We start from the raw sequence: 14,837 nt of genomic DNA on the forward strand, positions 1-14,837 counted from the left end.
AAAAAGTCTTTATTAGCATTTTAATAACCTTCCTTGTCAATAATTCCCATTTCCCTGACTGAATGTAATCCTTGAAAGGCAAGAGTTTTCATTTATCATCTGTCCATTTCAATTACAGATTACATTAGTCAATCAAAAAAGCAAAGTATCTGTTCCTAGCTAAGTACAAGGTGCCCATTTCCTTGAAATGAATATTTAAAGTAATCTAATAGCTAAATTAAAATGTTTCATGTCCTTTTCACCCCAAGTGTAATGATTTAGAAAATCAACACATCTCCATTTTATTTGGAAAAATCCAAGAGTACTTCCATTATGCAGATAAAGTCAGCAATTTTATCATTTAAACAAAGGTTAAGGATTCAACAAATTTATTCACTTGTTCATTCATTGACAGGGCTTCTAGGCCCCTCTAGTCAAACTACTCTGAGGGGTTTGGTTTCTCAAATCCTTACCTTAGCAGACACCTTCTGAATAGAGAGCTTGCCTGATACTCAGTGTTTGGATATATACATGCATACTAAAATGCATGAAAAGCATTATCCAAATATGAAGTAATGTTAATAATACTCCAAATAGTATTCCAAATAATACATTCACATTATTTGGCCTTGCTTTCTCAGGGAAATATCAACATAGCACGTAATACATTCTTATATTTAAATAGAGCAGATTTTGGAGACTTAGTCAAAGACCATGCTAAAAACACATCAGGTAATTTTAACAGCTACTTTCAATATTACTCAATCAATCAATCAATCAATCATTAATTGGTTCTTTCATTCTTTTTTTTTATTTGCTACAATCAAGAAATAATCCCTAGACAATTTCTGATATAAAAATGATGCCTCCCTTCCTACTGTAATGAATTGACCTCGAGGTAGGAGAAGGAAACAGGGAGACTACATCTCCAGATTAAAATTTTTAAGAACAAACTACATATTACGTTGCAGCCATATTTTAACAAAGCATTGCGATGCTAACATCTGGGCTCTTTCAAAATGCCCTTGGAAACTTTACAGAATAAGTAGTTCAAATTCCTCAGAAACTAAGGAGAGTTTCAGGAAGTTTCATAACAAAATGTCATAGCACATTTTGCTCTTAAAGCATGGGTAAGGGACCTATTGCCCTGCAGATAACTTTTAATTACAACTCCCATCTGATCAATCTGCTAGAAATTTTACTTCAAAATCTACAAAGCCATAGGTTTCCTAATACTGTTATAAAGCAGTTTTTGATCATTTTTACCTGGTCTCCAATGTTCTTGGAGAAGCTGATGGCATCCTAAAATAAATGGGTTATCTTAAGTCAGAGCAAGTATAGAACTGAACTAGATTGGTTGTTCTGATCAAAGAACTTCATGGAGATTCTGATGGGGAAGTGTACTTTTGTTGGTCCTATACTGTAAGATCTTTTAATGGTATTCAACACCATTAACCATGTCATCTTGCTTGATCATCCAGAAGCGAGCATTATGGCATGATAATTGCATTCCAACTAGAGTAGGCAATGTTAATCTATAGTTATGGAAAGCTGGACCCCAAAGTTGTTGTGGCTTCAGTGTGGAGTCCCATGAGGTTTGGAAGCCTTGCATATTTTATTTAACACATATATGGGCTCTCTGGGAGAGATCATCCATTTGTTTGGAGAAAATGTCATCAGTATGCTAATGATATTTAAGCATGCATTACCAGGATGAATTGGAAACACTGTGGAAAGCATGAATCAAGCTGAATTGAGCAAAAGCAACTCAGATATTATCCCTCCAAGTTGCTGTATACAATAAATATTCAGGAACATTTTCCCACTTTAGTCAGGGTCACTCAACAAATGTTGAAGATTAGAGGAATATGGTCTTTTCTGTTATGGCCCACACATTCTGGAACTCTCCACCCTTCCCACCCATGGTTTGAACAGGTCCTCCCTCCTAGCCTTTCAATGCAATTTTATTTTGCCAAGATTTAACATTTATTTGAATGTTTTGTGATGTCTAGTGTGGATATTTGTGATCTCAATATTATTTGATGCTATTACCCTGTAATTAACTACCCAAAATCTCCAAATTAGTTGAGCTACAGAAACTGTCAATAAAATTAAAACAATCCATGTATTTTTCATTTTTAGTGCTTGTTGCATCATTTCAGTACACATTTAGTTCAAAAAATAAATTTTGACAGCAACATGCTAGAAATATTTGAAAAGTGATGTTCAAAATCACACATTCTGCATATTTGGCCACTATTGCAGCGTTTTTCAAACTTGGCAATTTGTAGATGTGTGAACCAACTCCCAGAATTCCCCTCCCAGCATGGGAATTCTGGGAGTTGAAGTCCATACATCACCAAGTTGCAAGGTTAAAAAACATTGGTTGCTATTGTAAATTGTTTTTGTTTATGGAGTCTTGTTTCTATTTCTTCATTCTTCTTTCATTTACAGAAGCTTCCTTGGAAATTTCTTCAAAAGACAACAATTATAAAAAATAGCAACCACCAACCTCTTTAGTGGGACAGATGTGGAGTGGGCAAATTCTCTGGGGTTCCTCTTTGGAGGCTATTTGAAGATCAGAAGCCTGTTGCAGGTATGTTAATGCTGTTAGAATTTCATCTTCCAACATCACAAGGTCCTCGTTGGCAACAGGCCAATTTGCATTGGCTAAGGCTTCAAGCAAAGATTCTTTATGTTCCACATAGGACACTGGCTGATCCTGTTCAAATCTAGCAACAAAGGTTATGTCTTAATTGTGTGTTATTATTTGTATATATTATGATACTAGCATTCCAAAATCAATTATATATATTAACTGTATCAAGTGTATCCTTTATTGAGAGAAGGGCAACTGTTGGGTAAAAGATTCCTATTGTTTCCATGCTCACCTTTTCTTGCATTTTCTCCAGCTAACTTGGATGATTCTAGGGCTCTCCCATAGCTCCATTGCTATGTTTCCTTTCCAACCCAAAATTGGGAAGAAATGACCAGGACATAAATAATGCTACCCCACAAAGTACTGTCAGTATGCATTTGGAATGGAGCAGAATAACAGAACAGAATTGGAAGGGACCTTGGAGGTCTTCTAGTCCAAACCCCTGCTCAGGCAGGAAACCCTATACCATTTCAGACAGTTGGTTGTCCAATCTCTTCTTTAAAAACTTCCAGTGCTGGAGCACTCACAACTTCTGGAGGCAAGTCATTCCACTGATTAATTGTTCTGTCAGGAAATTTCTCCTTAGTTCTAGGTTGCTTTTCTCGTTGATTGGTTTCCATCCATTACTTCTTGTCCTGCCTTCAGGTACTTTGGAGAATAGGTTGACCCCCTCTTCTGTGTGGCAACCCCTGAGCTACCATGTCACCCCTAGTCCCTGTTTTCACTGAACTAGACATACCCAATTCCAGCAGCCATTCTTAATATTTGTTGACCTGTTGACCTATCAACCACCAGGTGGCAATGAACAGTTACAGTGTAGGTTCCATCTACTAGTTCTCCAAATTTATGCAGCTGAGTGTAGCCACTAGACAAGTCTTGACAAATTGGAGTCTGAAAAATCACTTTAATGATTCTGTTGTTAGACTACACTATATATATTGCTCTGATCATTCAAAAGAATAGAAATAAAAATGTCAAAGCCTATCTGCATCAGGTTACATGTATGATGGACCTGCCCTGAGAAGAAGAACTGATGAGCAGCCACTAAAGACAGCATTCCCTAATGAGTAATAGAAGCATGTGAGCTAAGTTCTTTCAGGGCTATTCAACTTCACATCCTCCAATTACATTAGCCTTTAAAAAGACAGAAAGGGAAATGACTAAGGATACTGAGGTTGTAGTCTGCTCACAGTCAAGACAGGACTGCACAGCAGGTGTCAGATTCAGGGACCAACAGAACAGACAGATCTTCCTGGACTTCCGGTTTGACATCGCAGTGTAACGGATGCAGGAATACAGGGCTCCGTCCTCCACGTTCGATTTCACCCCGTTCAGGACCCTAAAAAGGGTCAAAAGTCACCCCAAAGAAGTGACAAAGAAAGAGGGGACCCTTGTTGACTGCAGAGGGGTGGTGGCCCTTCCACTGGATCTGAGGAAGCCCTCCAAATCAGCAGGGGAAAGACTGGCTACATTCATGTGGCCAGTCAAAAGCTGCTGACAACCGAAGACAAGCACTAACTATCAATTTCTGAGCAACGTGGATGGAACTGGGTGAGACTTTATCCTCTTTTTATGGCCCTACCACTACTTTCCTGGAAAAAAGAATGCCCAAAGCAAAGAATCCTCCCCAATGAGAAAGGGAAGGGAAGTTATTGCCCTGCTCCCTCAGGAAAGGAAAAGCGGCAAATTAATTGCTTTGGGGGAAAACAGGAAACTACAATATCAATTTAGAACTAATACAGATCTATAGCTTTCCAATTTGGGGACTAAAAGTACCTTTGAGACTTTTTAAAAAAATATTTGAAAGTTTGCAAAATAAGCTTGGATTTGGAAAGCTGGAAGACGGTGTCAATGACATCTAGTGGAGAATTATGGCACTACAATTTATTATGCTTAAGGGAAACTTGGCTTGAAGCCCAGACTCAGATAAGACCCTTTGTTGTTCCTGGACACTTTCACTTTTGCAGACTGCAGCTGTGAAAAGGGATAAACAAAAACTCTTGGGCTGCTTATTTGTGTTCGGGACCCTATATTTCTTTCCATGTTGAAATAAATCCAATAGACAATTGTTTTATTTCAGGCTGAGATTAAAAATAATGCAAATGAGATAAAAGAACAATTTTCTAACCTAAACTTATAAATTCAGACAATGACTGCAAAGAAGGAAGTAATAACCCAGAAAACAGAAAGAAAATTAGAAGAAACAGATCTAAAGATGGAGGACCTAAAGGAAGGAATTAACAGATAGATACAGACAAATGAAAAATTAGAAGATGCAGTGATAACACCGGAAATGGAAAAGATCTCAGAACACATTTGAGGATAAGGAAGAAGAGCTGATCGAATGGATGATAAAGCTGTTGGGAGAAATGCTGAATATTGTCAAACAAGAAAACTGAAGGAGAAGGATGGAGGCTGTTTAATGAATATAAATGGGTTGAGCATTCTTCCCAAAACTCTTCAACCAAATTCTTTTCCTCATTTCAAATAATATGTACAAAATCAGAGGAAGAACTACTTGATGATTTAAATGTACTGACTTGGAAAGTTATCTGGCAAAGGAAAAAAGCTAGAGTAAGACTGAAGAAAATTGAGGTTATTATCTATTAGATGGGATATTATACTACTAAACAGATGTTTGAATATGGCTAAGAAAATAGGTAACTGTTAGAAATAAAAGTATTATAATTAGAAGGATAGGATTTGTAACTAGAATATTATACTTTATTATCAGATGGGAAATATGAAAATTCTAAAAGGGTTTGAATGAGGGAAGCCTTTGGTTATCCAAATATAATTGGATATTGATTGAATAAATGGATTTTAAGTGCAAATGCAATTGAAATATATTTTGGCTAGAAAAGATGTTATAAATTGATACTATCAATATTATGCATAATATCAGAAAAATGTGATGAAGATGTCTATATTTAATTGTATATGTATTAACAGTAACAAGAATTGTATTTGCCCAGTATGGAAAAATGCATACTACCGGAAGAAGAGAGGACCGAGGAAGCACTGGATGGTGTAGTATTGGACTAGACTGAGAAAGTTAATATGTACCACTGAATTACTAATAGACCCAGACAACATGTTGCTTATTAAGTACTTATGATTGTAAACTTAGAAAATTAATAAAATATTTATTAAAAAAAGAAGAAGATACAGATCTTCCTGAAGAAGTTCAGTCAAGCTAATTGTGGTGAAGAGGAAACACCACCTTCTTTGTAAGTAAGCCACACCTCCTGACTTTAAGTGTCTGCAGACTCAGGGCTAGCAAAGCTAAAAACTACTCTATTGAAAGGGCAGGTGTATAAAGGTGGTGTGGAACAGCAGATAACAAAGGATAATAATAATAAGTCTGTAGAGGAAGTAACTGCTGTACTGTCCTTACCAAGGTTGGTATGAAAAGACTCCCCTACCATTTTATTTTAAGAAAATACTTTTGAGTTCTTGGTTTGGACTGTGATACCTCAAAGAGTCTAAAGGCCATTAAAAACAACATGGACTTCTGAGGCCCCACTCTGGCCTCACTATTTACTTGCATTGACATGTATAGGCAAGTTCCCAAGGACTAGGGGCTTGTGATCATTGTCCCTATATAAAAAAAGAAAGGATGATCCTGCTAATTATAAATCAGTCAACTTCCTTAAGGCAATCAGCACATTCTGTGGAAAACACCTGTAATGGAAATTTCCAGGCTGGCTGAAACAAGAAAACATAATTGTAGAGGAGCAAGCTGGGCTTTAGGGAAGGCTGATCCACCATTGATTAATGCCTAGTATTCCATCAGCTCATTGAAAAATGTTTTCCCTGCAACACAACCTCCCTTTATACCACTTTCATAAACTTCAAAGCATTTAATTCCATATCCTCAACTAAATTGTGGAAAACACTGGAGGCTACCTTAAGTGACTAACATCTACTTTTCTTAAAATGTATGACACGTGAAGGGACCTCACTTAAAAATTAAATAAGGTATAACCACCCTGGGCCATTTCATCAGTGCCACTGACACTGAGAAAGGCATCAAGCATGGCTGCATACTGGCCACTCTGTCAAATTCTATATTAACTCCATAATGGACCATCTCCATAACCAAACATTCACTCCCCAAATCTTGCTGCATCTCTATACCATGCAGCTGATGCAGCAACACAAATCTTAAAAAGAGCATGGAAAACAGAAACACAGCTGCAAAGAAGACCAGCTAGAACTCAATCATTAAGAAAACTAAAGTCATGGCATTTAAGGCCCAAGGCCACTCCTAGAACAGAGCTGACTTTGAGATTAAAAAGATCTGAAGGGTATTGTTGATCCGGAATTAGGAGATAGTATAGGACACAGGTCGGCAACCTGCGGCTCCAGAGCCGCATGCAGCTCTTTGAGCCTTCATCTGTGGCTCCCAGCCTCCTCTGCCATTTGCAGAGAGAGACAGAGACAGAGAGAGGCACTTGCGCTTCCCTGCTTCTCTCTCTCTCTCTCTCTCTCTCTCTCTCTCTCTCTCTCTCTCTCTCTCTCTGTGTGTGTGTGTGTGTGTAGAAGAGAGTAGACTCATGGTGTTCTCCAACAAGCTGAAAAGCTTTTTGGGCGGGGCTCCTCCCTTTGCTGCGTCTCTGCAGGAAGCAGGAAGCAGGAGAGAACAAGCTAGCCCAGCTATGCTGGCTCAGGAATTCTGGGAGTTGAAGTCCATGAGTCATAAAAAAGCCCAGGTTGCCTATCCCTGAGCTTGTTGGAGAACAGCTTGAAGCCAGCTTGCCAGGTAAGCAGAAGATCGGAGAGAGGGGGGGGAGAGAAATAGAGGGGTAGGAGAGAAAGAGAGGGGGGGAAAGAGAGAGAGAAAGAAAGAGTGGGGGAAGAGGACTGGCAGACCAAGGGCAGAGAGAGGGAGAGGGAGAGAGAGGGAGGGAGGGAGGGAGAGGGAGACAGAGAGAGACCCTTTTGACTTCTAAAATGAAGATAACACTGCATATATCCTTTTTTACCTTTATGAGAGGTGTGTGTGTATGTATATATACAGTGTGTGTGTGTGTGTGTGTGTGTGTGTATCTATATGATATATATATCATAAAGGTAAAAAAGGATATATGCAGTGTTATCTTCATTTTAGATATCAAAAGGGTTTTGCGGCTCCCAGTGTTTTGTTTTCAGTGGGAAACAGGTCCAAGTGGCTCTTTGAGTGTTTTGGGTTGCCTACCCCTTGTATAGGAAGTATCAATTGTGAATATGTGCAGATGGCCTGCTGTCTTTGGGCACTTGCAGAATCCTGGATGCTGGGTCATGAAAGGACAGCAAGGAAAACACCCAATGTCCTAACCCACCCAAGAACATACGATATCTTTAGGGAAACACCCAAAAGGGAACATGTTTAGCTACTTCTGCTTTCTCCCTTCTTATCTACAGTGTGCCAGACTTACTGGGTGAAATCTTTATCTTATGTGTGTCACCTTTGCTGGATGGGTTGCTTATGTAATCAGAAAGAATAAATACAAGGATTTCTTGTCATTCGGGGCTTCTCTCATTTAGAGGAGTCCATCTTTGTTCAGCTGAATAAAAACGTAAAAGCTTAAAGGTAACTTCTGGTTTCTTGTATTTTTTTATCAAGCAAAACCTCAGAACCTGTATATCAGTATCAAAATGCATTTTCTTGCTTTGTCCTATATAGAAATCTGTTGATTCACTGCAAATAGTCATACAGAACTACTGCAACTAGCAACTAGAATTAGGTTCCATTTGATCCCAATGCTACCATTGGGTAGTTTCAGTATGAGGAATTCACGGTGTGAGCACAGAGTGACAAGCTCCTGCTTTTTACTTTACATTATAATTAATGGCACATAGGCTCATATTTAATAAAATAAACTTAGTAAAAAATAAAAAAAAACTTAAATTAACCATATTATGTTTTCAAGGCAGGTTGAATGCACTTCTTTTGAGGTCAGTTAGAAAAAAAGCTTTTTCCCAGTTCAGAAGCATCAAATATGGCTTCCATGCATGAAAACAACAATAATTCATAAGGCACCAGGGACAGAATTTCCATATAATTTTCATTCCCCAATCCAATATGAATGTGGGAAGTACTGAAGATATACAAAAGTTCTTAATATCTATAGTGTGTTCTAAATAAGGTAACAGCAACATTCACCCCATTAATCCTTTTAACATATTAACATCTGATAAAGGAAACAGAATGTGGCATCTTACTTCTCTTTTTCCTTCTGCGGTAATGCTTTCCAAACAATTTGGTCAAGGCGTCTATAAAGATAAATGAGACAATCTTTCAGAGTGCAACCCACTTGTTTAAAGGCAATGAACAATCTAAAAGAATGAGCTTATGAATCTCAGTATGCATAGAAGCGGGTCCTCTTTATGCCTGGCAATGGCTTTCTATTGACTAAGGTCTTCCATCAGCCAACTGTTTAACAAGAGATGTCAAGGATTACCCTTGTAGCTTTCTGAATCTTAGGTCTGTCCTAGACAAATCTACCTCAAGAAAATTCACATTTGATATGGACTGTGATCTTCAAAAGCTCACAGGAAAATAAAAACGTTGGTCTTTTGGAAATCACAAAACTCTCTTGGTTTTGCTAAACAGCTCACAAAGCTGCCTCTCTCAAAAATATTTTGCTAAAATAAAACCCCCACTTGATTCATAGTAGTACAACAGAGCCACAACAAACATTCATCTAATATCAAAATATCTCAGAAAAGAAGAAGGTATATGTAGGTACTTCCTCTTGCTAGGTGTGGGAATCATTCTCATCAATCAGTATTTACAAAAAGAAAAAAGAAAAACCCAGCATCCACTCAAAAATTTCTGGTCAGTGTAGCACATTAACATAAACTATTCTTCAATAATAATCATTCACCCATAAAAGCCCATCAATAGGTGATCTTGAGTTCTCACACCAGAAAAATATCCAGTTGGTTAAATCCTATAATCAGACTTGCCTTTCATAAATTGTTATTGCTTCTTGCACCTTCTTTCTGTAGGCATCAAGATCTACTGCTTGAGGGTTAAGCAGGGTGACACATTTCTTATCACTGCTCACATGGGCGAAAGGGAATATCTGTAGCATAATACAACAAAACATTTATTTCTATATCTAAAGACCTTGGAATCTAATTTCCCAACTTTCCCATGTAATCTAACATTTATTAGACTCTAATGGGTATTACACGCTCCCCTTTAACAAAATTCCTAGTACAGTTTAAAATTACCTTAAAAGCCTGACAACAGCTAAAAGTAATTTATATTAATAACTAATAAAACTGACTTCAAGCACCATAAAGGAAAAGATCCACTTTATTTAACCAAGAAAACAAAAACCATGGCAATACAGTTGCCTAGTATTCATGTAGCAACTGATGTAAGCAGCATCATTGGAGTAACAATAAAATATAAATTATTATCTCAAATTATGGAGCAAAAAAAGAATGTTATAGAATTATTGCAAATCTCATAAAAGCTTTTACTAGTTTTATTGTTTAGCTTAAACTGAGACAGTGTGTGGTTGCCAGTGGCCTTCCGGGTGCGCTTTAAGGTGTTAGTTACCACCTTTAAAGCGCTCCATGGCATCGGACCTGGATACCTCCGAGACCGCCTTCTGCCACAGATTCCCTCTCACAGACCGGTACGCTCCCACAGAGCGGGCCTCCTCAGGGTGCCGTNCAGCAAGCGGGTCTGACCTAGGGTGAATTTTAAATAGGGACAATTTTAAGGATTTTATCAAGACACAGCAACAAATATTTGGTTTTTAATTGGCTTTTAGAGGGGAAATGTTTTATATTGTTTTAACATGCTGTGAGCCGCCCTGAGTCCCATGGGGAGAAGGGCGGCATATAAGTTGTGAATAAATAAAATAAATAAATAAAAATTATTGCTATTTAAAGCTCTCAGAGATCATTACACATTTAATGAACCATTTTCTAGCTAGCTTATTACATGCAAAAGAGGAATGCTATTTGTGGCCATCATTTTTAACCTTCAGTGCTGTACAGTGTCACCCAGATAATGCAGACACAACCGTCTCCCTGTTGCATGTCTTCTGAAACACAGCTTCACCAATTACCTTCTTACTCCATTGGGTGCAGTGGTTAAAATGTAGTATTGTAAGCTAATTCTGCTGACTGCCAGCAGTTCGGTCCTGACCAGCTCAAGGTTGACTTAGTCTTCCATCCTTCCGAGTTTGATAAAATGAGGACCAAGATTGTTGGGAGCAATATGCTGACTCTGTAAACTGCTTAGAGAGTGCTGTAAAGCACTATGAAGCATTATATTAAGTGCTATTGCCATTGCAACTCTTGTCAACTAGCCACTATATTACCATCTTCTTAGGATGGCATACCATTAATCTGGAGAAACCAAAAGGGTGGTCCCAAATATAATAGCCTCACAACATAAGAAACATCTATAAGAAAATATTCCTAGATTCTGCTAGGTGTTCTACCTTCTACCACAATTAAAATGAAAGAATAGGCAGCACAGATCTGATAACAGTCTGTGACTAGACTAATACAGAATGTAATGTTTTAAAAGCAGCAAAAAAAATCACAAAGAAAGACTTACATCATCAAATACTTTGGAAACGACATGTTTATCTAAAATTGGAATATAAGTAGTTGTACGAGCAACTGCTGTTGGGGCTAAGGCATCCATTATGGTAAGTCTTTTAGCAATCAAACCGTGAATCTTTAGCCATTGAGCTGAAGGGATATCCAAAGAGCTTTTTAAAAGAAAAAATGAGAGAAACACATCATGACCAACCCAATAGTGACAGTTTATTCTCAAAAGAAGGAACATACTCTTTTTGTTGCCTACTGTATATACTTACTCGTCATTTATCTTTTGTTCAGGTTTTGGGCTCTTCTGTTCTGTAGGGGAAATTTTAAAAATTGTTTTATAGTGTCAGTGTTGTTTACTTGTATAATAAAAAATTCAAGTTCATCAGAATAAAATCTGGACTAGGATATTAAATAGAAAAGGACTGAAAACAAGTTTAATAGGTAAGAAAACTGCAGTGTATGAAAGATGGAATACTACTTAGGCAGCCACACCAACAATGTTCAGGGGTAGGAGAAACCCAGATGCATTTATAGGAGAAACTAGGAGAAACCTAGGAGAAACCCAGATGCATTTATAGGTCAGGCCAAAGGAAGTAAGTCAACTACAGTACTGGAGTATGCAGAGGTATTACACAATAAGACTACTACATTAAAAGAGAATAAATATAATATAGGTTTAGAACATGACATTTTCTTGGATTAAAACAGATTCAGATATTCATTCATGGGTGCTCTTGATCAGTCATCTCTCATCTTAAATCTCTCGCAGCAATGTTTCTAGGATAAAATGAATGGAAATGAACATGTTCCATTCCCATAACTCAGTGGAAAAAATATTAGATAAAAATACAGTCTATTAAAAAAAATCCATCCAGTGATAAGCACCAAGTGCTATTTGCTATCCAGTTAAGTTAGCCAGCCTCTGTGAAGCAAATGGTTGCCCCCAAATCAGGGGAAAATGAGCACAAGAGGGATACAATATGCATTAAAGGTAACTGTTAAAGCTGTTGATGCAGAATGGTAGATAGATAGATGGGAAAGCTCATCTGGAAAACTTACCTTTTCTTTCAGCTGAAGTTTTTCCATCTTGACTTTGTTCAGAAGGCTTGGCTGTGTAGCGTTGAGTTCTAAGCATGCTACTCTTTGTTGGCTCTACAAAAGACATTCACACATATGCATAAATAAGGAAAGAAGTCTCACAATGACCAATAATATATTTTAGGCAAGAATGTTTTCCCAATCACATGTTTTTCTATCAATTCTTCTGTACTTTTCAACTTTTAGCTATTGGTGGATATTAAAATTCAGTAAAGGACCCAGTTAACTTAGAAAATTAATGACTGTGGGAATGAAGTAGCTCTCAACAGTTCCTCAATTTGTACTTTAAATTCCAAGTTAAGAGATAATTCCTCTTTTTTTTAACCAAGGACAATAGATCTTAAGACACAAACCCTAAGATGCTTCTAAATAGATGACGCTTACCATTATCACCTAAAGAATACTACAATATGTGACCATTCAATTTTTTTCTTTCTTAAGAGGTTGCAGGGAGAGTTGTGTGTGTGCACAAGAAATGTATAAAGAACATCAGAAAAAGCCATAAAAAATAATTACAAGTGGGACTCTTCCCATCTGCAAACACTCTATACTCCAAGCTTTATCTATTAGACTTCATACTATGAAGTAAGAAAGAGGTATCTAAAACTACTTGACCACAAGTACCTCTGGTATTATTATTAAATCACATACACAATGGTCATTTTTCAGATCCTTGATTGCATAGGTCTGGGAACCATAAGGACTGTTACAGTGAGCATCAATGTGAAACATGTGATGTAGAAGAAAATCTATACTCAAAAGAGGAGACATATTTTAACTGAATAATCCCTGTAATTTCCTTTACCTGCATATAAAACTTTCTTCTTTGTGGTTGGACTCTCAGAGAATGCCATATCGGGTTCTGATGAAGCTGATGCAGTCTCTTCAAAGGCAGAATAGGGCCTAACTTGAGATGAGGGGTTCAGTCCCTCAACTTCTATGGTTACTGGGATTGTAGCAAAAGTCTGCCTGGGTTGTCTGTTTAAGAAACAGACAAGTCACTACCTAGGCCATAGCTCACACATACATATATTTGGGTGAAAGTACTCTGAGAAAGGTGAACTGCAATCAAACTAATCCACATATCAAGATTTTGTTGAATACAACATCCCCATCCACTATATTGCTTTTTTCATAGCACAGAATAGCGGGATCACTTAGTCTCTTCTGCTGCTGTTATGTATATAAAAAGGGTTAAAGTGGAACAACTGAAAACTCCTCCTGTTGGGACTGTCCATGCTATTTATTTCCAATATTGTCTTCAGTGGCTCTGTCAAGTTCTATGCCTTCTGAAATAGACAGATATAGAAATATTGCTAATATCAATTGCTGGTATTAAGTCCTCTCTGCCTTTTGTACTTCTTCCCTGTTGTTCATGTCTCCCTCACCCAGTTTTGTCTGCCTTTTGTCCCATTTGGACAGTTAACTATTTTGATATTTGCTGATGTTTAATAAATAAGCTTCAACCTATATTTTTGCTAGCTGAATTTATGTGCATGCTCTGATTGGGTTATAGGATTAATGGGAAGTATGCTGGGTGTAAATGGAAATTTGGAAATTGCCCAAAGTCATTTTCCAACCAAAAGCTATGGACCATAACTAAACACTGAGTACTGAGATGATTCCAGTTATGTAAAAATAATTATCCCAATTTATTTCAGGCACTTGGTCAAATATATGGTTGAACTAGCATTTAGAGCCACAAATTATGGATACTCATTGAGAGTTAGAGTGTCCTAATTAAGACACATTTTTACCTCTTATAAAACATTTTTAAAAACTATTACACTGGAACCAGAAAATGTCATACAGATAGGAAGGAGTACAACATCTGGAAAACAAAGATAAAGGCACTGGTTGAAAAGTAGAACTTCTCTGGCATTTTAGAGATGCCATGTCTAGAAAAAGCCCAAACCAGGGTAACTTAGAGGAAAGAGGATATACATACTAAAGTTTAAAATAATTCTGAAATTGAGCATGACATATAATAGATTCAACACTGTACTTCAGGAAAGAAAATATAGGACAAGTTAAGACAAATGTAGAGACACTATGAAATGAACAATAATACTTTAATATTAAAAATATATAAATCTGGAACTATTAAGGATAGGAAGTTTACTAGATATTAGTACCATTCTATTTAAAAGATACTAAAGTGAAACAGCATGAATCAACAAATTCTTATTAAGATAATCAGAAAATTGTAAATATATGGAATATATTTGTCCAATATATCCAATGTATCATATTTTGTATGTTGATATATTGTAGATTAATCAGATTTCATGATAAAGTTTCCCTTTAGAATGTTTGCCAATTAGAGGTGTACCAGCATGCTTTGAGTGACATAGCTGAAGACATTTCTGTAAACAAAATAAAAAATGAAATGTATTCATACATTATTGTAATGGTAATGAACATATTAAAGGGATAGGGACTTTAAAGAACTAAAATTCACATAATGGAAAGAGATAGTGAAATCAAATATCCTAAAAGAAATATTGAACCTGCATAGGGACTGTAAAAAAAA

At 37.0% G+C, this 14,837-nt stretch overlaps 1 protein-coding gene across 1 annotated transcript in view; it reads right to left on the reverse strand.

Annotated features, from left to right (window-relative positions):
* The window catches only part of VWA3B (von Willebrand factor A domain containing 3B), an 85,007-nt gene that overhangs the window by 20,064 nt on the left and 50,106 nt on the right, over positions 1-14,837 (reverse strand). The window contains exons 17-23 of the mRNA XM_015830485.1: positions 13,110-13,282; positions 12,266-12,358; positions 11,476-11,515; positions 11,211-11,367; positions 9,593-9,711; positions 8,846-8,896; positions 2,492-2,711 (exon numbers count right to left, since the gene is read on the reverse strand). Of these exons, the coding sequence (XP_015685971.1) occupies positions 2,492-2,711; positions 8,846-8,896; positions 9,593-9,711; positions 11,211-11,367; positions 11,476-11,515; positions 12,266-12,358; positions 13,110-13,282 (853 nt within the window). The remainder of the gene's footprint in view (positions 1-2,491; positions 2,712-8,845; positions 8,897-9,592; positions 9,712-11,210; positions 11,368-11,475; positions 11,516-12,265; positions 12,359-13,109; positions 13,283-14,837) is intronic.

This window comes from Protobothrops mucrosquamatus, unplaced genomic scaffold (genome assembly GCF_001527695.2).
Source record: "Protobothrops mucrosquamatus isolate PMUCROS unplaced genomic scaffold, P.Mucros_1.0 scaffold_19, whole genome shotgun sequence".
Taxonomy (NCBI): Eukaryota; Metazoa; Chordata; class Lepidosauria; order Squamata; family Viperidae; genus Protobothrops; species Protobothrops mucrosquamatus.